This window comes from Pogonomyrmex barbatus, unplaced genomic scaffold (genome assembly GCF_055798465.1).
Source record: "Pogonomyrmex barbatus isolate J1 unplaced genomic scaffold, ASM5579846v1 scaffold15, whole genome shotgun sequence".
In the NCBI taxonomy this organism is placed as follows: Eukaryota; Metazoa; Arthropoda; class Insecta; order Hymenoptera; family Formicidae; genus Pogonomyrmex; species Pogonomyrmex barbatus.
In genome coordinates this window covers 1,846,182-1,872,059 of record NW_028297111.1, presented here as the reverse complement: position 1 = coordinate 1,872,059, position 25,878 = coordinate 1,846,182, and the positions used below count along the sequence as shown (strand labels likewise).

The window sequence follows — 25,878 nt, the reverse complement described above, 5'->3', positions numbered from 1 at the left end:
AAGTATATAAATATAACTTAACTTCGTCATAACCATGGTGTAAAGAAACAAGATGTGCTCGTGAGATAAACCCAATTTGGATTCATTTTACGCAGATATATTGGAACAAGTCGCCTTCCATTGACTATTATTGAAAAATAATAGTAAACCAAGTATGTTTGTGACTACGTGACATGTTTGATAATAGAGGATTTAATAATTATTAATAAAAGTCACAATAGCAATTTTCAATTAAATAAATTTATTAATTGTTCTTTCCTTATTTATACATTTTAAATATCGCGATGAAAAACGCTGATTGGTTGATATATTAATATGGCCGGCTACTTATTCCACCATCCTCATTGATTAAACATTTTCACACGCAAGAGCACACCTTGTTTCTTTACACCATGAGTCGAATAGTGTTCTTTGAATTCGTCGATTTGCGTTAAAAGATATATTTCAAAATTATAATAATATACATTATATAAACTATACATTTTCAACGTATAGACAATTGAAAAAATCGCGGCATTTACGAGTCGATCAAGATCTTCAATGCCTATTTTATGAATTTTAAATTAATAAATTCAATAAATTATTTTTAAAATTTCTAGAGTCTTGTTCGTAACTATAGATTTTTAATACTAGCAATAAATTTTAAAACACTTAAATGAATCGATTATTTCCTAGATTATGTTCCAAAACGTCCTCTCAGAGGAAAATTTTACTCGATATAATACAATATATACGTTATGTATACTATACATTTCGAGTAACATTTTTCTTGGCAAGAAATGTTTTGGAATGTTGTCCTAAAAGAGAAGCCGCCACACATTGGCATAACTGATAGTATAGAAATATCGACAATATCGCTATCATTAATATCGACATAATTCTGATACTTTTGATATATCGATATTTTTCACGATATAAATGTATCGATACGAAATATCGATATATTTTCTATTGTATCACTTATTTCTAGTTGGCAGTAATTTACTAGTATCTGTAGTCAAGCCGGAACGAAATCGAGAAAACAGTAGGCGTACATTGGCGTACATATGCAAGATTAGAACAAGAAACACCTGAGAGCGAAACGCGTATGAGATATCGTCCTATGTATCAATAGTCGCGCCACACCGTGTTACATTTATTCCCTCTTTTATCCCCGCTTTTGCTCGTTGCGGCTTTTTTTTTTTTTTTTGTATCTTTACCGCTTTCCGTTGTAATTGAAAACGGATCATCCGATTGATCCGTATTTTCGCACGCGATAAGAAGAGAGGAATTCCTTTGCTTACGCTCTTTTATCTCTCAAGAGTCACTCTTTCCATGTCAACGACACGCGCGCTCCTGCCAAGAGTGCCAAGACCAGTATCGAATTACGCCCCTCGCATCGCTTGTTACCGCGTCGCTCTTAAAAAAAATTGTGCACGTTGTATTCGCGCCATTGGCAGAGATTTCGATAAGGGCCACCGACGGCATCGAACATCGGGAATCGCAGCGGCGAAGGAGGAGGGCGTCGTGCGATCGTGTCGGCGTCGCTCCTGGTAGCCTGAGATGAGCGACCATGGCTGCATACATTTGAATAATTTTAAAGCGGCCAAAGGCATCCAGCCATACAAAGTGATCCATTCATATTTCGTGACCAGTACATCGACCGAGGCACGCGTTAGGAAGGTACACCTATTTTTTTTTTTTTCTTGCATGCGACTCACTGGTTGATTCTTGTCACACATTTTTCGGGAACTTTTTACCTTGTCCTTTCTCGCGCTTCGTTTGCTCGGTTCCCTCTTTTACGAATCTCTCTTATCTCTCCGTCACTCTACTATCTGGGCGAGTTTTCTCATTCATCGTTAAATCAGTGTGAAACAAAGAATTTTGTTATCATTGATAAACTAGATCGATATGTTTTTTTACAGCACTAAAGTCATCAGATTTAATCGACTCACTTTGCCGATAGACTGATGAAGTTTCTGATTGATAGGAGTGTATTTTTTAACCTAAAATATTATTTATTATTGTTATTGGTTAATTTATGTTAGTTATGTGTGACGTGTGGAAAAATACAATATAAATTCAAAAAAGAGGAAATGTGCTCTCTTCTGGTTTTCCTTTAATTTTATAAATTTGTGTATTTTTATGCGTAGAATATATTCTGAGAAAAAAAATCGGTCTAGATTTTGTATTCAAAGTTTTTGATAAGTTAGAAAATGATAATTTAATAATAATTTATGACCGCATGTTTACCATATATAAATTCTCTGCCTCAATTAATTAAAAGCACATTATTTTCTCATATAATTTAAATTATCAAATATAGTTTGTAATTATCAAAATTTATATCTTTCATTCTTTTTTGTGTTTAAAATTCAGACATTAGAAAACTTTAAAATTAAAAAAAAGAGAGAATGAAATTAGAGCAATGATTTTTTTTTCTCAGAATATATTCTATGCATGAAAATATATAAATTTACAAAATTACAGGAAAATTGGAAAAGAGAATGTTATATTACATATTTACCTAAGAAATGTATTGCGAGAAATTTCTTTTTGATTTTTCATAATTTGATTTTTGATTTTTCATTTCATTTTCAACATTTGGTGATAGGAACACTGTAATAGCTTTATTATTAAATGTTTACATGTAAAAATGTAAAAATATTTAAATGTTTACATATAAGAAGTATAAAATTTGATAATTTGACTGAGAGTGCCATTATGTTCAGATTTAGAAAGTAAATTTTCTATTATCTAGAATTTTATTTAAATATTTGTTAATATATTTTTATTATAAAATAAGAGATATATTATGTGTAAATGTAAGAAATAAAATATTTATAATTTCTAATACTAATTTCATATATTCAAAATTTTATGAAAAATTTGTCCATAATTTAGAACAGAAGCACGAATACGACATATATTAATTTCACTTTAAAAATGCAACTTATTATGTAATTAGCAGTTTCATTAACTATCTTATTACTATACTGTATCTTATTGACTATCTTCCTATAAACTTCAAAAAAAATTTAGTTTATTTTTACTTTAAATAAATATAAATAATTTAGAAATAAATTCAAAAATTTAGAGAACAATTATAATTCTTTATTATATATAATGCTTTTTTGTCAGTTAAATATCAATTTTTACTAAACAAATTTTAAAGATAGAAATGCTCTTAAATGTACTGCAAATGCAGGTAGAAATTTAAAAAGAAATTATAATTATAAAAATGTTCTCTTTCATGCCATTTCCTTTCTTTTAATGATAAGTATTTGTTTACATTATTACAATTTCTGAAATCATTAAACTATTCTCAGTTTATGGCTGTATTCCACTTAGACTCTTATGTACTGTGAGCGCTATTTTAACTTTATTATTTATTATATGCCAAAGATAGAACAATGCTTATAACGCTTGAATAATGGAATACAACATATAAGTTTCTATGGAAGCAGCATCAAGTACAAGTAAAGATTTAGATAAAATTGACATTAACATTTGAATCTATATTCTATTTTTTTTAATATAAGATAATTGAAACATAAAATTAATTTTGAAGGAAAATTCAGATTCGACATGTAAATAAATGCAAGTAAGAATAATCATTCTTTTAGTCAAATAAATTCTAGATTTTTTCTAATTTTGGTTATATGATAGAATTTTGTAACTGTTCTGTAAATTTCTTTTCATTATCCGGATTATTTATATTTGATGATATTTGATGTGTAGTAATTTATATACACGCGCGCGCGCATGCGCAAGCGTGCGTGCGTGATGCTTGCGTTTGCGTGTCATGTGCATGTGTAAAAAATTTGAACAATATTATTGCAAATACATTTTTAAAAAGTATAAAAAAATGCTTATTTTTAGTAACCTTTTTTTATTCAAAGTTTCTAATGATTCATTGATTTGCACATATTTAACATGTATTTTTATGTATGATAACATAAATATTTTAATTTCTAAATATAAATAATATTTTATTTAACAAAATCTAAAATTATATCCTAATAAATCTAATATCATACTGTAAATATCTAAATTGAAAAATTACTTTACATTTAAGTTTTACTTAAAATTTAAATTTTATATAGCAAATAATAAAAAATATAAACATAAAAAGTAAAGTTATGATAGGAAAATAATAAAATACAAACATAAAAAATAAAATTATTAAGATTATATAAAAAAAAATTTTTTTTGCAGGCTGTGAGCTGTTTATGTCACACATGTAAAACTTATAAAGATCGACTACATTCTTGTCTTCATTGTATATTTTTTGGCTGCTATGCAAAAGGTCACATACAAGAACATGCAAAAACTAAGAAACATTTTCTAGGTAATGGAATATTTTTTAATTCAGATATATTTTATATACAAACATACACATACATATTCATATGTGTGCGTGCGTGCAAATTTTGTTTTCAACAAATACAATAAATAAAATTTATATATTTATAGCATGTAGTTTGCAGTTTAAAATAATTTCATGTTTTCATACTTTTCCTTTTGTAATTATTTTATTATTGTAGCTGTTGATTTATGTTATGGGAATATTTTGTGCTTCCAATGCGGCGACTATGTATACGACAGAGAATTATTAGCAGTAGCAAGAGCCCAATGGAGCGAATCAGCAAAATCCTTGAGTTTTGGAGAGTTTTATCGTGCGTGGGAGCCTACACAAATAGAGGCAGAATTGTTGAGAAAACATCCACGCCGAAGGCGCGTCGTAGAAAATTCCACTATAGGTAATAGAAAAACGTTGATGCTTAATCGCATTTAACATTAGATATATTTTGAAACTTTTGTTTACATACAATATTATAAGGATGAAAAACATGTTACAATAAAATTCAGTTATCTTTGATGTAATAACTCGTGTTGTTTTGATTTCAGGTTTAAGGGGATTGATTAATCTCGGGAATACCTGCTTTGTAAATTGTATTGTACAAGCACTGATTCATACTCCGTTATTACGAGACTATTTCCTTGCTGACCGTCATCACTGCCCGCAACCAAATCGCTGTCTGGTCTGTGAGGTATCTCATTTATTTCAAGAGTTTTATTCTGGCAACAAGGCTCCGCTGACACTTCACAAACTTCTCCACTTAATTTGGACACACGTCAGGCATCTAGCAGGTTATGAGCAACAAGATGCCCATGAATTTTTTATTGCTACACTGGATGTCCTCCATAGACATTGTGAAGCCGCTCCAATATTGGTCAAAGATAACCCTCATCATTGCAAATGTATCATCGATCAGATATTTACTGGGTGCCTTCAAAGCGATGTTGTTTGTCAAGCTTGCAAGTATGTTAATTTTTCTTTGGAAAAAATATACTTAAAAAATAGAGAGGATGTATATTGTAGAATTTATAATATGTATTTAAGTAATTAAATAATTGCATTTGTATAGAATATTATTTTGCACAGCTATTTTATATAAGCTCAAATTATTAAGACAGTTAATATAATATAAAATTTACTAAGGTATTAAAATTTAGAAATAGCTTATTCACATACAATGGGAATGTTTGCTACGAACAATTCATTTATAAAATTCTTTTTAGTGGAGTGTCTACCACAATAGATCCATTTTGGGACATATCTTTGGATCTAACTCCGGCGACTGGTGCTTCTGGTTCTGATACACACGGCCCACCCACTTCTTTACTGGATTGTTTAGAAAGATTCACCAGAGCTGAGCATTTAGGTTCTACTGCAAAGATCAAGTGTAGCAATTGTGAGACTTATCAAGAAAGCACAAAACAATTAACAATGAAACAATTGCCGATTGTGGCAATCTTTCATTTAAAGCGTTTTGAACACTTTATAATTCAGGATAAGATCTTTAAGAAAAAGATCTCCACATTTATTTCATTCCCGGAACAATTAGATATGACGCCATTCATGTCACATAAGCGCAATGGTAATAATAATAGCGCTATGCTAGATGGCTTATCAAAGAATAGAGAAGATATGAGCTTCAGTGACAATAGGTATACTCTATAAAGTAATATATAGTGATACTCTATAAAGTAATTTATTATCTTTCTCTATTTCTTCTTAATTGTTATGATCATTTATTTATCTTATGTTATATATTTATCTTATATCTTATTATTTTATAAAAGAAATGTACATTAAAATGATTACTTATTATTATAGGTACTCTCTGTTTGCTGTAATAAATCATGAGGGTTCTTTAGAAACTGGACATTATACTGCTTTCATTAGGCAACAGAGAGATCAATGGTTCAAATGCAATGATCATTTGATCACACGAGCCAGATTGAAGGATGTTTTAACCAGCGAAGGGTAAGATAAGAAAGTACGACACACACATACACGTACACAGGGTGTTCTCTGTAACTTGATCATTTAAAATATCTCTGTTGTTTTTGATGATACAAGAAGATATCATGGGAGAAAATTGTTTGATTCGAAGGAACACATATTATGATTAGCAATTTTTCTCATTTTTTAAAACTTCAAGATAATTGCGATTTTTTTTAATGGAATGGCATATTTCCATTAATGTAGTAATATAGTTTATTTAAAAAAAAATTCAATCATATATGATAACCTTGAACAAAAATATAAAAATATATTCGTATGAGAAAACGAAAAGTAAACTTAATAAAACTTAAGTATTTTCAATGAAAATGACAGCTCTGATGGAACTACATTTTAATATTTTAATATGGTGGGTGCGTGCGTGCGTGCGTGCGTAAAGATATGAGAATTATCTAAATTTATTACAATTTCTTGTCAGTATATAAATACAGAAAATTATGGATTGTTCTCTTAATAATAAAATTTTAATTTTTTAGGTATCTCTTGTTTTATCACAAGCAGATTTTGGAGTATGGCCGAAATAATAAAGTCTGAGAGAAAAAAGAAAATGTGAATTAAATAGTAATTAATTTATTTAACAAAGAGTTTAAAGATTGCTGCTGAAATTAGATATTGATGATATTTTACGTTTACCTGATAAATTATTGTCTCCAATGATTTTGGATTTCTGCCGGCGCCTTTTGTATTCAATAGGGTGTGCTAACTATTCGATCGACGTCTGTGTATGTCGTGAACATAATGTAAGCATAGATTAAGATTAGCTCAATTTTTAAATCGACCGATCGTAATTTTTGTATGTCGCTGACAATGACTGTTGTACTTCTGCTCTGGCACTTATACGTACATACATATTTATATATATAAATTATATATATATATATAATTTATATATATAAATATATATATATATATATATATATATATATATATATATATCATATGCCAGGAATGAGCCTCGCATGGATCTTTTTCTTTATTTCTGCACTTGCTTGCAGAATATTATCATCTTTGAATGCACGTGCCAGCAAACTTCTGGTATCGAATCTGATATCATTTCCAAACACTTCAAATCTTTATAGCAATTGAATATAAAATCTTGCATAGAAAAACAAATGGACCTCTTTTTGTTACCATGGAATATAAGGTTTTACTGTTATGAAATTCAGTATTCCATAGATTTTTTTCATATGGAATACTGAACTCCATATTAGAAACCTTACAATCTAATATTTTTTTGTATGTACTATAAAACATTCTACATACTAATATAATATAATTTCATTAATATTGGTGAATTGATAGTCATCCCTAGACAACTCAACTTTGTACATAAAATAATATTGGGACAAATATGAAATATTGATCTAAAGCGAATTCTTTAAAACTTGCCGGACTTTGTATAATAAAGATCACTATTTGATAAACTGATTGTCCGTTCTATTTTTAAATTCTATATTTTCTCTGTATTTTCTTTTTAGGTATGTTTTTTATGTTTTAAATTATTGCGTGAGTGTAACATGTCACAACCAATGTGCTAAACATTTGGAAATACGACGTTTAATTTTAAATCCTGGCCTAATTATTTTCATTAATATAATGTCCCATTTACAAAACAGATTTTTATTAGCGAGTACATAATACAAATAAAAGATCTCTTGCGCCGACAATTAGAAGTATATTTATGACATTAAACATTGAAATATTAATGTTAATTTTATATTTTATCTTGTATATTTTTAAATTTTTTAATCATTTTATTATATCAAAAACGAGAAGTTATATAAATTTCTCTTTTTTTTTTATTTTTCTCTTTTTTTTATTAAATAATCTGTAGTGCTTTCAAGTAATTCAGTGCTTAAGATTACAATGATGAAATACTATATTTCGTTTTACATGAATACTTAAACACTAATGCTAATACTGGTGTAGTAATGAAATTTTAACATGAATCACTGTTAAAATTGCTGAAGTTAAACACTCATATCAATATTTAAATATACGTACGCGACTTACGAATTGAAATACCATAGTGTATATTTAAATATTGATATGAGTGTTTAACTTCAGCAATTTAATTCTGACCAGTGGTTCAAGTTGAAATTTCATTACTACACCAGTAATTGCAGCATAACAATATGTATAAGGAAAATTGTCCGCATTTCTGTCACATACAGAGACACATATAAAATGCGATCAGATATTTATGCATATAGTTATGCTGCTATGCAAGTTTGTCTCTGGATAGGCCCTAAGGCTGCGATATTCATTGCCAGTACGGAAAATATATAGTTCAGGTCACGTATATTATAGATTTTCAATACTGGCAGTAAATATCGGAACACAAAGATAGGAATCATTCAAAATCATTTGACATGCTCTCCCTCATGTTATGGATGTTATGTTACGCGTGACCATTATGTGCAATTAGATATTTAGATATTTGAAGCATTAGTGAATTGATTATGGAGACTCAACCATTAAAAGCGTCTGAAAAATTGCCATCACCATCACCATCACCATCACCATTACCACCACCACCGTATTCTGTTGCGACAGCTCCAGCAGGTACGCAGCGTATGTTTTTAGGTTAATCATTTCAAAGGATTCTCTTTCTGTGATTACGCACAAATAATTCTCGATTCCATTTCTATGGCGTTTCCTTTTAACGTTTTCTGAGTTAATAATTAACACTTCAGTATCTTATAAAATTTAGATGAAGCAAATTTATAGACGTAAACTAATAGAGATTTGATGATCGTTTAATCGATTAAATCTGTCAGAAATAAATTTTGTCCGCAGGAATCAAGCATACATATATAACCTGCTCTAACAGAATATAATAGTAGACTGCTAACAAAAATCAAAGAATATTTGCTTTATAATTATTTATAATTATTTATATATCTAGATAGTCGAATGTATTGGAGTTTGCAAAATATCAGCTATAAATTTTGTTAACAGAAAATTTACACATTTAATATAGGTTCTAGTTGGATATAGTATAATTTATCAGCAATAAAAATAATTGTATGTAGATTGGCTGTAGAAATAAACAAAATTTATGTTTGACAGATTTTATCTGGTTTCTGACTTTATTCAATTTTCCAGCTGTTACACGTTTTATCATTTCAACATTAGATTTTGATTTCCTTCACTAATCACTTGATGACATTAATGTCTTTATGATGTGAAAAATGATAATGTAATGTCACAAAATTTAGATATCAGATACTGTATTTTTGATGTCATACAGCATTCTTTTCATGAGCAATATGATATATTTAAGAATAGAATTAACAAGTAACATGTACATAGCTACAATGTATTGTCTAAGTGAGAATATTGTGAAGAACATTATTAAGGCAGATAAGGTTAGATTAGATAAATAAAATGAAACAAGAAATTTAAAGCGTTTTCGAAACATATTTTAGGTAAAATTCAGAGATATTTGAACAAGAGGACCTAAAGATATTATTTTTCTTATATATTTAATCATGATACAAAGTTATATACAAAGTTCCTGAAAACTATTTGTAATTGTTATTACTTTTAAGAGGAATTATAAATATATCCAATAAAATAATGCTAAATAGAAATGAAATTGATAAAATTTATAAATTTAAAAAATTTTAGAATTTGATTTTATCAACATAAAACGAATCATCACGAATCATTACAAGGCATGACCAAAATATTATATCATAAAGATATAATATTCTTAATAATCATCATTAAACTGATTTATATATATGACTATCATTTTCACTTTGTGTCATTATGTATGAATATATCCAATATTCGACATCAAAATGATGTATACTTGCTATCTAGGTTGATGTCAAATTATGTTTACTAGACTCTAATAAAACAAGCTTAATAAAGATATAATTGATGTCAATTTTTAATCAAATTGTTTAATCAATTTGTAGTTAATCCAGTATACAATTTGTCTATCAGATATAATCCATCTAAATAGTTATAATAAATTTTATTCAGTTTCTACTAATTATCTGCTATTAAATAATATCAACAGTCTGCTGACAAAATATGACTTTAATGTTAACAATGTTGCTACAATATTTAACTTAAATCTATTAACAAACTGTCAACATTTTTTTTTTAATATTTTATTTGTCATATTTATGTATAGTATATTTTCAAAATTGAAAAGAGAAATGTTTATTTAAAGAAGGAAAGAACAAGTAATAACAATTTGCAAATTGTCGTTTGTCTAATATGTTTATAGTATATTTTTCTTATTAGTGACTACGTTATGGCATTCATCTCCCGAATATTCTAATAATATTGATCCTGGATATCAAGGAAACTATGTCCCATCATATGGCTCTACATATTCCACTGCTATTATTGTCCCAGAAATTATTCTAGTTGGTGGTTGTCCAGCATGCAGAGTACATAAATTTTTTATTATTCAAATGTTACTTATTGATTATTTTAAAGTTAATGGTAAAAAATTAATGACATTTAAATTATGAAAAACAGGTAGGTGTGATGGAAGATGATTACACATGCCTTGGCCTACTATGTGCGATTTTCTTCTTTCCCATTGGGATTCTTTGTTGTCTGCTATTAAGGACAAGACGCTGTTCGAATTGCGGAGCCTATTTTGGTTGATTTAAAATAAGATATGCCTATACTTGTATATAAAAAATGATATGTCAAATAGATTTAAAGTTAGGTAAAAAGTTAGATAAAAAGTATTTAAGTATTTAAGTATTTAAGTAACAATCAATATTGCAAATTATAAGAATTCAGTATTTAGTTAGAATAATAAATATATATTAAATAAAATAGTGTATATATATATATATATATACACATATTTATATACATAATTTATATAAACACACACACACACACACACACATTATATATATATATATACTTAAAGTTAAAAAAATATATATACATATATATTAATTTGTTGTGTGTGTGTGTGTGTGTGTGTGCTACATGTAGAAAATAAACTTAAAATAAATGTAAATCAAGTTTATAATCATAATTATAACAATATTTTTAAATATATTTCTTATAACTTTTTTTAAGTAAACTAAATTTTGTCGATACTCAGAGTTATATATATGTCTGGTTATATCTTAGATGATCTAACTTCATTATTAGATGTACTTGCAAACTAATCAATGTTAATAAATTATATCATTCTAAGACATCTATTTTTGTTAATTTAAAAAACAATAAATTAGGACAATATATAAGGTATTTAATGTTATAAATTTGAGTAATAAAGGAACAGATCAATGAAAGCATTTGCGTAAAGGAATCACAGTTCGGCGATGTACCGATGATTGAATATGACATGTGATGGAAATTTAACTGAAACATAACGCTTGCGACATGGTGTAAGTCCCGGTCTACAATAAGTGATTTAAGCCATAAGAAATGGACGAATCATAGTGAAAGAATAGAAGAATAATCGACTATGATTTGTCAATTTCTTATAACTTGAGGCTTAAATCACCTATTGTAGATCGGGACTAAAGAAACAAAGTGTACTCTTGCGCATGAAAATGAGGATGGACTAATGAAAATAGTGGAACAAGTAGCCGGCCATATTAATACATATCAACCAATTAACGTTTTTCTCGCGATATTCAAAATGTAGTATAAATAAGGAAAGGACAATAATTAATGAATTTATTTAATTGAGAACTATTGTGATTTTTATTATTAATAATTATTAAATTCTCTATTATCAAATCACATGTCACGTAGTCACAAATTTGTTTATTTTACTATTATTTTCCAATATGAAAGGCGACTTTGTTCCAACGTCATATCTGCGCAGAACGATTTCCAAATTGGAATCTATCTGACGAGCACACCTTGTCTCCTTACACCATAGATTGCATTATCTCGAGGGAGCGTTCCAGATGCGCACATTTTCAATCGGACACACCACTCACATCAGCCGATGCCTAGGAATTTTCTAGTGAGCCACTTATCAAAAATTTTTTTATTTAATCGATCAATGTGTTCGATTGGACCTCACCCTCTCAAGAGCTGAGGCAATCTCTGCATTTTCATGCGCGCATGAACTGCGCATGGAGTGAAACGGAACGACCTTATGCATTTCTCCATGCGCATCATGCCACATGATTCATGCGTGCAACGGAACGCACTCATAGAGAAATAACCTTACTCCATTGGTACGAAAAATATAAAATACGAAAAATATAAAATAATTTTAAATGTAATATAATTTATAGAAATGTGTTCTTGAATTTATTTGTTACGCGCGCGCGTTAACATTTTGTACTATGTTTAAATATTAGTGAGGAATATCATAAAAACAAGCATTGCACGTGATATTTTAGGTTATTTCATGTGACAATTTATTATAAAATTTTTATATATAAGTTATTTAATTTTTTGTTAAAACAAAAATATTAATTTATAAATTATTGTATACTGTAAATGTTTTTAATATACTGTTCTTTCTTAAAAACCTTGCAATAATTGTATAAAAATTAAGTAAAATGATTTGATTTTCACATATGGTATGTGACTTTCCATTTAATGACAAGTCAACGCAAACGTCATTCTATCTTTTTTAGCATCCAATGAATAATAAGAACAAAACAATACTTGTATCACTAATAGACTATGAAAATTCATAGAATTCAATATAACATGATAAATTGTTAGACATTAGCTTTAATAGTGAACAGTTCTTGACTCTATCGAGATATCAAAAATGTAAAATTTATGTTCTATGGTATAACTAACAAAATTTAGTATGGAAATGTTTTGAAATATATGTTTTATTCATCCCATCATTTTTAAATTAATTCAAAGGAAAATATATTGATATAGAAGATATAAATGCTGTATGATTATCCTATTTTAATCTAGCTGAATATTTCAAAATCTGGGAATCAATTGTATATTTTGAAACAAAATAAAATTACAAAAACGAGAAAGTTTATCTAATTTCATTGAAAGTTAGTAAATTTTCTCCTTACTTTGTAATTTTCATCTTGTTTCAAGATATACAATTGACTGATCCCAGCAAGCAAAAATATTTCTGTAAAACTGTAAAGTTTGGAAAGAAACAATAATAAAATTTATGAAAAAAAGTTATTTATAAGTAAAAGTATAAAGTTTTTATCATTTAAGTACAATTATTGTTTTTTTTTTATGTAATGTGATATTTTTTTAGTTATTCTGCACAAGACATTTTATATTTTATTCTGGTTTTAACATTAATTTTAGTGTTGATAATTTACAAAATATAAAAATATAAAAAATATATAATATATAAAATATTTCGTAAATTATAATTTTTTTATATAAAAATAGTTTTTATAAAAGATATTTATATTTATATACTTTATATAAATTATATATTATACTTTTATCATTATATATTATACTTTTTATAAAAAAATAATAAGTACACCTAAAACATTAATTTTTTTTCTGTATTCTTTACTAAATGTTAAACAAAGACAATTAGCATTGCAAACAAATGGAATGTATTTAATATTGTATTCTACTTTTCTTTTTAAACATCCAGAAAGTTTAAATTACATTTACATTTTATTAAAAAAATTATTTTTTTAAATGCTTTTTTAAATATAAGATGCATTTAATTGTATAAGATTCTTTGAATTATTATAAAAATTAAAATAATTTATAAAAATTATAATGGTTTGTTCAGGTAAAAACGCATATAAGAATACTGACAATGGCTTTGACATGGACTGACAAATACAAACTTATTACCAGAAATCTGGCAGAATGGTTAGGAGATGAAAAACTTAAGAGTATCCTGAAGACACGTGATCTGAAGCTATATTGGGGCACAGCTACAACTGGAAGGCCTCACATTGGCTATTTCGTCCCTATGTCCAAGATAGCTGATTTTTTACGGGCTGAAACTGAAGTGACAATTCTCTTTGCAGACCTTCATGCATACTTAGACAACATGAAAGCACCCTGGGAACTTCTCGAACTTCGTACACAATATTATGAAGCTGTGATCAAAGCAATGTTGAAGTCAATTGATGTACCATTGGATAAACTAAAATTTGTCAAAGGCACAGATTATCAATTATCCAAGTAAACGTTAAATTGAAATTTTATATTGCATCTTGCATATTTGTCCTCTTTAGCCTATATCTTGCATTTATCAACGTACTATTACAATTGTTTAAAATAGGAATTTTCTTTTCAAGGGAATATACATTAGATGTATATCGTCTAAGTTCGTTGGTAACAGAACATGATGCAAAAAAAGCAGGTGCAGAAGTTGTCAAACAAGTTTGTAATCCATTACTATCAGGCCTTCTTTATCCAGGTCTGCAAGCACTCGACGAGCATCATTTGAAAATTGATGCACAATTTGGTGGCGTTGATCAAAGAAAAATTTTTACTTTCTCAGAGAAATATCTACCAATGTTGGGTTATGAAAAACGTATTCATCTGATGAATCCAATGAGTTAGTATTGAACAGAAAAATAAACCAAATCTTTTGCATGCTATTGAACTTAAATACAACATTATTATTTGTTTGTTTTTTATCCAGTTCCCGGCTTAGCAGGTGCTAAGATGTCTTCATCCGAGGATGATTCTAAGATTGATTTATTAGACAATCCTGCAACAGTGAAGAAGAAGCTGAAGAAAGCATTCTGTGAACCCGGGAATATTATAGATAACGGAATTTTGTCGTTCTCAAAACATGTTATATTTCCATTATTCAGAGATAACGAAGTTTTCAATGTACAAAGAACTACAGAATTCGGTATGTGATTTATTCTGTACATAAGCAAAGTTGAAGGAAGTAAAACATAATTTAATTAATTTCATCATTCTTTATAATTTTAGGTGGCGATGTGTCCTATTCCAAATACGAGGATTTGGAAGTTGCTTTTGCAAAGCAAGAGATACATCCTGGTGATTTAAAAAATGCCATAGAGGTGTATATCAATAGACTTCTTGATCCAATAAGAAAGGAATTTGAAGCAAACACAAAGTTGAAATCGCTTGCAAACAAAGCTTATCCTGTACAGAAACAAAGTAATTTAGTTTGTTAAGCATATATAATAAATTAAAAACTATTTTACTATTTGTTACCATTTAAATATACAAAAATGATTTCATATAATAATCGTAATTCTTAATATCCTTTAGAAATTGTGGAGATAGAAATTACTCCTGCGAGATTGGATATCCGAGTGGGTAAAATAGTCGAAGTAAAGAGACATCCCGATGCAGATTCGCTATATGTCGAGAAAATAGATTTAGGTGAATCAAATGGTCCACGTACCATAGTTAGTGGCTTAGTTAATTTCGTACCTCTGAACGAGATGGAAAATAGAATGGTAGTAGTCCTCGCTAATCTGAAACCAGCAAATCTCAGGGGAATTTTATCGCATGGAATGGTTCTATGTGCTTCAGTGTAAGTATTCGATTACATGAGTACCACTTTTAATTGTATATTATATTTAAATATGAAGTATCTTCAATAAGAAAAATCCATGCATGTGAACGTTTTTTAATATTATTTAATTTGCTAAAAAACCGCGAATAAAATAAGTAAATAAAAATAAATATTTATATAATCGATATGAATTATAAATAAAATTCAGTGTACAATAATGATATAATTCTGTACAGTGAGGAACCAACGAGGCAAGTAGAACCTTTAAGACCTCCGATAAACAGCATTGTGGGTGATAAAATTGTTATCGAAGGATACGAAGATGGAGTTGCTGATGATGTGTTAAATCCAAAGAAAAAAGTGTGGGAGAAGCTGCAGGTATGTTTAGACTGAGAATTTAATTTGGTAGATAAATCTTTACATATATAATTCAAATCTTTACATCTCCTTCTCTCCTTTCTCTTTTTCTTCTTTCTCCCTTCCTTCGTCTCTCCCCTCCCCGCCCCCCTCCTCTCTCTCTCTCTCTCTCTCTCCTCTCTCTCTGTAATATTTAAAGTTAAGACTCGGCTTTTTCAACATGGTTGTGTGATGTTAGAGGTGAGAAAGATATGCAAAACGTTTTCTGCGCCGTATAGTTTCATTTTGTACTTTTCCTTTAAGAATATGAAAGAATATCTTGTTTTTAAGAGAATGACTTTAAGAGAAAATTTTTTGCATGTTATTTTCCGCTTCTGTCAATATGTCAATATAACTGCAGCGAGAGAGCTTTAACATAAAAGACATGCATTACAACAAGATAATATTATTAGGCTGATCTTGTGGTGAATGGAGATGGCGTAGCTTCTTGGAATGGAAATCTGTTACTCACTTCGACGGGCAACAAGATAACATGTGACACACTTAAAAACGTTCCGATTAAATAATTTTATCTGTCGTTTATATCTATCTTTATTATATCTTTGACCAATTATGATTTTTGCTACTTTTTATTATTTGTATTTTTTGTGACCTTGTTTTTATTTTTTCATCATTTAATATACACAAGCATATAAAAATAAATACATTAATCTAAAAAATTTAACTGGATCAACAAATGTATAAATAAATAAATTCAAGAAACAAATTGGTTGAATTTATCTCGAGAATAAATTTGAAAATAGAAAATGAAATTTTGTAATTATTTGTTTCTCAAAACAGTTTGGTATCAAATTTTTATAGGTTTTCGCTTATAGTTGACCACTTTGTTCTTATATGTTATGGTAATAATTGTTAAATTTGTGATCATTTAAAATTTGTGATATTTATATAAATTTAAAGCAACTAATTAACAAAAAATTCTAACATATTTTTTGTATTTTAAGGAGAGAAGATGCTAACATCACAACACTTCCTTTTTTATCCTAATTTTTTTACGAATGGATAGGAACAATAAATTCGGGAGTACGGCAATTAAATTATCATTAAATTAACACTTAATTATGGCATAGATTCGAATATTTTCTTTTTAGTGGTAAGGATTTCAGCTTTATAGAGATGAAACTTTCATTGTTCTATATGGACATATGTTCATTTAAAAAAATTCAAACAAATTTAAAAACAAACAACTGTTATCAATTTTTTGAAATATTAGCAAAAATTTAAAAGACCTTATCATAATTACTCTAATAAAAGATTATATAAAGATCATAGTAGGATGTATAAGATATGATACTGAAATAGATGGTCCCACTTTGGTAATGTATTCTATTCTTCTTAAAAATAAAAAAATGTCATATAAATATATAGGTTCGGACATTTCCTTTTGACAATATAAATATATTTTGTTCGCATTGAAAGTTTTCATGAATATCTGTCTCTTATTCAATAAATGAAAAAATGAAATGAAGAAAATAAGAGACTATGATTTATCGCCTATATATAATCCTGTCCGCAATGTTCTCAAGATTTGCATTGCTTTTCGAATTTATATGATTTAGATTTATATCTCATATTATAGCTCATATATAAATCTAAAAAGTTACAAGTAATAATATAATCTTAAAAAAACTACTGAAAATAAATTAAAAAATGTATTATAATACTTTAAAATCAATCAATCAATATATATCAAATATATCAATATATACATCAATCATGATGTCCGTTTCTATCTATGTAGCTTAACTTTATTCTTGATTTATTTTTTTCTAATTTTTAAAACCAAAAAAAAGACAAAAAGTAAGTATTAAACCGGAATTAAACCATATCGATAGAAATAGACATAAATCAACTTAGCCAAGAGAAAAAAATAATTTAGTTATCTAAAAATATATGCAATGATACAAACAATGCTGTAGTCTTTCATGTTTTATTATAAATAAATTTCTTGTCTTTTCCTAGATATAGAGATTCCTAGGTATAGAGATTCTTTATTAATAGTAAAAAATAGAAATAACTCAACAAAATTTTCTGCGAAAAAGTTTAATTTATCATAAAATATTTTTCAAACAATAACAGTGAATAACAATCAATGTAATATTAAGAAACTAAAATTATTAAAACTAAACAATCATATTTCATTAAAAAAAAATACTCTTAAATTAATTTTTATTCAAACAATATTTCAATTGTATATGTAAGAAATGTAATCTCTTTTGAATAAATTAATTGAATACAAATAATTATGTAGTTCTGTACACAATGATATATAATTATATCATTGTACATAAAATAAATAATTGCGAAATTTAAACTAACATGAGTTTGATATGTATATGTCGCATATAAAAGTTCCTTTTTCATTATAATTATTTTATATAAATTAAAAGCACATATTTAAAACTTAAGTCTATTAATTTAATCGCGATAGATTTAATTAATTAACAATAATTCTTTGTTATTAATTTTGATAACTTAAATCCAATATACATACACAATATCAATATGTAATTTCGTAATATAAACATTAGACCAATATATATTTTTGTGATGTATTATCTGGAAAGACGAGAATATAAGAATTGATTCAAATATTTCTCGTTTCTTTTTTTAAAGAAAATTAAATATTTAGTAATTCCTCATTGCAGAATTATGTTTAGTTGTATCGATTAAAGTAATGTAACGTTTTATATTTGTTAACGATAAATCCTTCGATTTTGAATAAAGCTCACGAATTCCTGACGAAACGACGAACGAAAACAAAAAATATGAACGAATAAACTTTATTCAACGATTCAACAACGTTTACATACAACTAGATCCTAATCAATTGCAATTAGTTTTGGTAAAAAATCTTTTATCACTTACCCCACAACTCACAACCGCATAGACATACGGAGACACATGAGATTCGCGCAAAAATTTTAACACAATTATTCATGTTAAATTTTCTAGTCTCCATAAAACATAAACTTGTAGGAAGCTTATGGAACGTGTTGATTCGACTAGAATTGAATTACAATAATTGACTTCAATCGGTATCATTCGCAGCAGAGGAACGCGCGATGACAGCGAGCGGTGGCGGCGGTAGTGATGACGGTGGCGGTGGAACTATAAAATCGTCTTCTTCGATCTCCTCGCCGAGGAGGAAGTTCTCATGTACCTCTTCCTCCCGTGCTGGCTCGGGTGGTGCCAGCACATCTTGACTGTGCTGCTTCAAATGATCTTTAAGAGCAAACGCTCGCCCATATGATGCACCACACACATAGCAACTAAACTTTAGATTATTGTCCTTTTTGTGAGTCTGGATATGCGCGCGAACGGCATAGAGCGATGCAAACGGCCGTGAACATTCGGTGCACCGGAATGGTTTCGTATGGCTGTTCTTGTGACCGGCCAGCTGTACCCGCGTCTTGAATGTCTTTGGGCAGTACGGGCAAGTATAGGCGCGTTCTTCGCCGTGTGTCAGCAAATGATGATTGTAAACGGAGGATGCCTTGAAGCGTTTGCCGCAGTGTTGACAGGCGTAAGGTCGCACACCCGTATGCGTTCGCATGTGAAGAGTTAAGCAATAGGAGACACGGAAAGTCTTGCCACAAACCTGTTAACAAACAAAGACATTCTTATTAATTTCTTTTAATTTTTTGCCGCTTGACACAATTGAATGCAACAAAGCAGAAAATAAATCAGAAATTCATTAACTATTAATTTGTCAACTTTATAGTCTTTATAATATTCATGTTTTATTACTAAGATGTTAAAATGGTGCTACAAATTGGCTGTACGGTCGAAGAAATATTTAAAAGAATCCCGCTTCTACCTTTAATTTTGATGAGTTATTGATAAAGTGTTGAAAAAATATGTTGTAATACGGATCAAAAGATCCATAAGAGATATGAATATTTTTTAAGTACTCTATGTTGAAGAGATAAAATGTCTCTTTAGAAATTGTCTTTTACGCAATTTAAAGACTTTCAGATGCATATTTGAATGTTTGAAACTGGACTACGCGATTATCTGTCTACCTCACAGGCATGAGGCTTTTCTCCAGTATGTATTCGCTCATGTTTGACTTTCTCATGTGGTCTGGTAAACCTGCGTCCACAATGCTGACATTGATAAGGTTTCTGGTTATCACTGGATTCTGCCGTCGTTACTGTTGCCATTGTCATTGTTGTTGTCGTCACCGTTGTTACTGCCGTTGTTGATGTTGTCGTTACTGGTACATACATCGTTGACATCGTTGTTGATATCGCTTGCGTCATCGTTGTGTCTACGATGGATGAAACCGAAACCGAAATCTGCGGAGTAGGCGACTGCGGAGGTGCAAGTTCTACGTGCACTGCTGCATGCATTGCTAGACTGTCCGCGGAATCAAATTTTCGATTGCAAACTGTGCACGTCACCGAATCGCCGGTATGCAGTGTCATGTGTGCATCTTTATATGACTCGGATAAAGTTTTACCTATGAAACATTAATCAATACATTTTATATAATTACAAATAAACATTGTTATGTCTTTTTATTATACTAATAGGATTCCAATATTATATTATTTTATTGAAATTGTAATTTTTTTCAATTCCAAGAAGTGTACTAATAAATATGTATTTATTTACAAAATAAATACATATCTATTAGTAATTTCCAAAACAAGAGATAAAATAATATAGCTTAATACAGTTTGCCACACATTACCAATTATTTTTATATGATTTCTGAAAATAAAAATTGATCATATAATTTAACACATTATTAAATATATTCTCAGGTTTTTATTTAATGTAAACTCTGTTAATTATTGTTCTCTGGTAATATTTAAGCATACTTTTAATTAAATTTTTGGCATATAACATAGATGATTGTCATATTTTTTGATTTATAATATAAATTGCTTCAATATTTACTGAGAACTCCAATTTGATAAAACTTCAAACATTTTCTATCGGACTAGTCGAACAATTAGAATAGCCAATCTAATGTGATTCTCCAATTTCCAAATAACATATAAGCAGCTTTGTTTCAGATTTTTTTTTTAAATATTTATTCTTCTTCGATTTTACCAAACCATTTCTTTACAGAATATAATAGACATATGATGAATTTCAAGCATATTTGATATGTTGAGATCATTTTTAAATAAATATAAACAGCTAAAAAATCAGGATATTAAAAAGCAGGAATTAAAATTTAAACAGGTTGCCCTATTAGCATGTATTTTTATAGTATTTAATAATATAGTATTTAATAATTTTTCGTTGTTGATCAGATAGTCACAAATAAATCAGTTTGCTCATCTAGGAATTCATATTCGAAGCGATATCAATGAATATCACATGATATTTGTCTCATTAATATTTGATTTTGATATAAATTATATCAGAAGCATGTTCCTATTAATTAAAATAAAATTAAAGATACAAGCTTTTATGACTTTAAGAAATGCGATGGCAATAACTTTTTCATTATAGGAAAATGCAAAAAAATTTTGTAAACTCAATTTAATTTTGTTAATGAAATCATATTTCAATAAAATCATATTTTTTTACATTTAAATTTTTATATTTACATTTAAATTTTTTAATTATTTAAGATATTATTAAAAGATGAATAATTAAAAAATAAATATTTTATATTAATAATTATTTTAGATTAATTTTTGATATCTTTATTTTCATATTTTTAAAATATTTATTTTATAATCATTTTGTTTTAATATTATATATAGAATCATATAAGATTAATTAATGTGTAAAGAAAAAAATATTCATGTTTAAGAAAAATTAAGTGTTTATATTATTTGCAATGTATAATTGCATATATACTTTTTTAATCATAAATTCTAAATCAATATTTTTACTAGAGTACTTTAATAATATGTAAAATGATCTAAAATTTTAATTTATTTTTATAAAAATATAAATAAAAAAAAAGAAAAAGGAGAAGGAGAGAGAGGGAGGGAGAGAGAGAGAGAGAGAGAGAGAGAGAGAGAGAGAGAGAGAAAGTTATAATTTCTTTTGCACATCCACATAAAAAATTATTATTACTATATTGATGATAATAGTAATTACATTATCAACTCATAAACTTTATAAATTCAATTTCAATTCTTATTTTCAATTTTCTGCTATTTAAAAACAGCATAGAGACATTCAGATTCTTGAATTTTTTATGATTTGTTTTATGATTTTTATATATTTGTTTAATGACTTATGAGAAAATATTATGAATCTGAATTCTTCAATTCAAATGAACTTTTTTTGTAAATATGTAAAGTAACTTAATATATTATACATTAAATTTCTATATATATATATATATATATATATATATATATATATATACACTTAACATATATACACTAAATTTCTATAAGAAATAGAGAATAACATTTACAGTTAATTTAAAGTTTAATTATAAGTTATTGATTACAAAGTAAAATACACAGAAATTTAAAAATCTTTTTTTAGAATCTTCCCTAAAAAATATTAAAAAAAAAAGATTCTTTTTACTTTCTATGTTGTTTTGTAGTTAATAGTTTATCATTTTTTTGATTTTTAAAATAAAAAATTATATCTTTAAAGAACGATGAAGCACAAATGATATGATATACTGTTATTTATATATAGAATCACTTCACATATCTACAAAATTGAAGAATTTAGATTCGCACTGTTTCTTTATTTGTAAACTAATAAATTTAATGAAACGCCACTATTCTTATAATGTGAATCAAGTTAATAATCAATTTAAAAGAAAAAAAAAAACGAGAAAGAATAAATTTATTACCACATTCAGAGCAGATGAAAGTTGCGTTAGGAGTACCCTCGGGTGCATCAACATGTCTGGCTCTCACTGGGGCATGCATCCTAGAATGCAATCGTAAGCTTTTGTGGGAGCAAAATTCAGTACCACATATAGTACAAATAAATGTCTTCTGGCTCAGATCAACTTCGTTTTCGTGCACCTTTGCATGGAGTTGCAAAGCCTTAGGAGTTGCAAAGTTTTGATCGCAGTGCTCACAACGATTATTGCCTCGGAGACAGGCGTGCACGCGAAAATTTCCTAACTTGGAGAACTGCTGCAAACATTGATTGCACTTATACATTTGCATTGATGCAGTCGCCAAGCATTGTTTTTCTCGTACCTACATACAATGTTATTTATATTAGAGAAATATATTAATCTTTATATGATATAGATGGATTATTCTTCCACTGAGCAGTGCGTCTTAAATCACACCTTAACTCCTTCTACATTTGAGAAGAATTTTTCAATCATAGGAGACTTTGTTGACTGTGATGTTGTGACTTGAATTGGAGTACGATCCCAGAATCTCTCAATTTGTACTACTCTTCTAGTGTAGAGCCTACCTTCACTGTCTACACATTCTTCAGTGCGCAATGTATTCATTGTTTGCCGTTGTCGTGCATTTACCATATTTTCTGAGCCTTCAGATGTTGCAGATGTTGGATTTGTCGTCTCTAAATCATTCAACTGTTCTGCCATTTCTAATAAAACTTCTTGGCCATCGTGGAATTGCTTGATATGCTCTAGGACGGAATTAAAGCTCATTTCACAACTGGTACAACTGTACACAGCATCAGACTCGAGCTACAAGTAAAAAACAAAAATATTGTACAAAATTGAATCACCAATTTAAAAAAGACATTCACCAAATACATAAGGTACAAATTTAAACATCATCTAGTTTTCGATATACCTCGCATAGTTCTCGTTTGACTTGCAAAAAACCAGACTTGTCAATCTCCTCTGCCTCATTTATGCGATCCACATTGATCAAAGCTGTAGCCTCTCCATTCAAGAGCTCAGAATTTTCTGGTAATACGGCAATTATGCTCTTTTCCATCAATGTCGCTTTGCAATCTACATTGGCATTTGATATGGGAATAGCCACTAATCCTTGCGACGGCTGCGGTCTTCTTTGTACTCCACCAGTAATATCGGATAGTCCTTCGGACATCTTGAAATCCAGAGAATTTTGATGTGGTTGCATCCCTTCCGTGTCCATCTTTTCTATGACTTTAATCTCTCCTGATGTTTTTGTTAGAAATAGCAATTAAATGACAAAATTTTTACACAACAAAACAGCAAATCTACAAACCATTCTCATCCATCTGTATCATCTGTGGATCACCCATTATGACAACCCCATTGTCACTCATAGTTGCAAGAAAGCCCCGATTGATTTGTTGTCCCTTAATATCCTGAAATTAATATTTATAGAAAGAATAAGATTTTTAGTACAAAAAAGAATAATGATTTAATAATTATTTTAAACAGTCTCTTATATGCATAAAACTTTGTTAAATATTGTCTTATTTAAAATTTATAAATTAGTTCATCTGCATCTAGCAACAGTTGTATAATTTTTATTATAAATAAAAAATTCTCTAGCAGCAACAAAATATAATTTTATATCTTTTAGTTCTTGAATTTTATTATTCAAATCAGAATTTTATATATATATATATACTACAATAATACAAATAATTCATATATTCACATACATAACATTATTGAAATGTTGACATAATTTTTATCTATCACAAATTTTATATTTTAAAAATCTTAAGCCTTAAAACTTCTAAGAATTTCATTTAAGATTTGTTCAATTATATATTTTAATTATTAAGAATTCTTTATTTTATGTAATATTTAAAATAACAAATTCTATAGCATGATAAAAATGTTAAAGAAATTTATAACTAAATCCTTATGTAAACTGCATAAAAAAACTTTTCGTTTTCTATACCATTAGGACATCCATTTTAATCTCAGATTCTTTCCCGCCTTTCCTAAATTTGTCAGTCATAATTTCAGGCTTCACCTTGTATTTCAAATCTTGCTCGCACATGTCCAGATGTTGAATGAGTGCTGATACAGAGTCAGAACGCTGCGAACAGCCAGGGCAATATAGATTGTCTGTCATACTTAACAAGTGGTATTTGAGGGATTGAGGATTATTGAAGGTCTCGCCACAACACATAGGACAGATGAGGTTCAACGAGCCCATAATTAACTCTAACGACTTCTTCAAATTAGATTATTATATTTTTCAAATGGTAGTTATAGGATTTACAGTGCAGTTGGGCAATCTAACCTAGCACAGGATGTTACTAAAAAAAGTGTTATATGAAAATGGATCTGTGGAAAACTCATTTCCTCTGCGAAAATCTGATAAAATTAGATACGCATTGAACCGAGCCCTTTTGCTTTTTGTAACAATCTCAACAGTTTATAACACTAGTGATCTGATCGCTATATAACAACAAATCTATTAAAGACAACTTCAGTGCAAACAAATGCCGCACGCGACATCATGAAGTTAGGAAGTTAATAGGTTTGTTCCTTTTCGTTGCACTGGAACTACACTGGTGTAAGAAGAAAGGTGACCTCCGAAGGATCATCCGAAGGACCATCCGAAGGATGCGCAATGTGAGTTTTCGACCAATCAGAAATATCTCCGATATTCTTCATAGCTTCTGATTGGTCGAAATCTGTCGACTGTTGCTATTCCCTGTGCCTGTCTTTTTTCATTGGGTGCTTTCCAGCAACGTACACAAACGACACTGTAGGCCTGTTCTTTTTGGCTGAACTAGTTCGCTAGTTCACTAAGTTCACAGTTTATCTTTCTTTCTTACACTGGAAGAAGAAAAACTC

General features: G+C 28.6%; 4 protein-coding genes and 1 long non-coding RNA gene across 11 annotated transcripts; 3 read left to right on the top strand and 2 right to left on the bottom strand.

Annotated features, from left to right (window-relative positions):
• Positions 1–974: 974 nt before the first annotated feature.
• Positions 975–7,776, top strand: not (ubiquitin carboxyl-terminal hydrolase nonstop). Its single transcript, XM_011636172.3, has 7 exons — positions 975–1,662; positions 4,198–4,330; positions 4,527–4,742; positions 4,891–5,305; positions 5,566–5,994; positions 6,164–6,313; positions 6,829–7,776. Exons 1-7 carry the CDS (start codon positions 1,543–1,545, stop codon positions 6,884–6,886), a joined length of 1,521 nt encoding a protein of 506 aa, XP_011634474.1. The 5' UTR covers positions 975–1,542; the 3' UTR covers positions 6,887–7,776.
• LOC148937224 (uncharacterized) lies at positions 4,323–5,646 on the bottom strand. Its single transcript, XR_016138513.1, has 2 exons — positions 5,519–5,646; positions 4,323–5,335 (listed from the first exon to the last, which is right to left on the bottom strand). It is a non-coding gene; the product is annotated as an uncharacterized LOC148937224 (long non-coding RNA).
• A 692-nt stretch (positions 7,777–8,468) lies between the features above and the next one.
• LOC105425418 (uncharacterized) lies at positions 8,469–11,539 on the top strand. Its single transcript, XM_011636173.3, has 3 exons — positions 8,469–8,917; positions 10,616–10,764; positions 10,856–11,539. The coding sequence occupies exons 1-3, from the start codon at positions 8,815–8,817 to the stop codon at positions 10,985–10,987; spliced, it is 384 nt and encodes a 127-aa protein (XP_011634475.2). The 5' UTR covers positions 8,469–8,814; the 3' UTR covers positions 10,988–11,539.
• Positions 11,540–12,399: 860 nt separating this feature from the next.
• On the top strand, positions 12,400–17,669 carry LOC105425419 (Tyrosyl-tRNA synthetase). 2 transcript variants are annotated; one of them, XM_011636174.2, is made up of 8 exons: positions 12,400–12,540; positions 14,055–14,455; positions 14,572–14,834; positions 14,922–15,137; positions 15,221–15,412; positions 15,527–15,794; positions 16,013–16,154; positions 16,586–17,669. In XM_011636174.2, the coding sequence occupies exons 2-8, from the start codon at positions 14,082–14,084 to the stop codon at positions 16,697–16,699; spliced, it is 1,569 nt and encodes a 522-aa protein (XP_011634476.2). In that variant the 5' UTR covers positions 12,400–12,540; positions 14,055–14,081; the 3' UTR covers positions 16,700–17,669. The 2 variants fall into 2 exon arrangements, with proteins under 2 accessions (XP_011634476.2, XP_088929614.1); XM_089073488.1 differs by lacking the exon at positions 12,400–12,540 and adding an exon at positions 12,570–12,708.
• A 551-nt stretch (positions 17,670–18,220) lies between these two features.
• Positions 18,221–25,648, bottom strand: LOC105425421 (uncharacterized). Of its 6 annotated transcripts, none has more exons than XM_089073485.1 (8): positions 25,319–25,644; positions 25,046–25,111; positions 24,320–24,422; positions 23,918–24,249; positions 23,437–23,808; positions 22,984–23,341; positions 20,219–20,658; positions 18,221–19,794 (listed from the first exon to the last, which is right to left on the bottom strand). In XM_089073485.1, exons 2-8 carry the CDS (start codon positions 25,070–25,072, stop codon positions 19,225–19,227), a joined length of 2,202 nt encoding a protein of 733 aa, XP_088929611.1. In that variant the 5' UTR covers positions 25,073–25,111; positions 25,319–25,644; the 3' UTR covers positions 18,221–19,224. The 6 variants fall into 6 exon arrangements, with proteins under 6 accessions (XP_088929611.1, XP_011634480.2, XP_011634479.2 ...); XM_011636178.3 differs by having other exon boundaries at positions 24,971–25,111; positions 25,319–25,642; XM_011636177.3 differs by having other exon boundaries at positions 25,046–25,648.
• Positions 25,649–25,878: the final 230 nt, after the last annotated feature.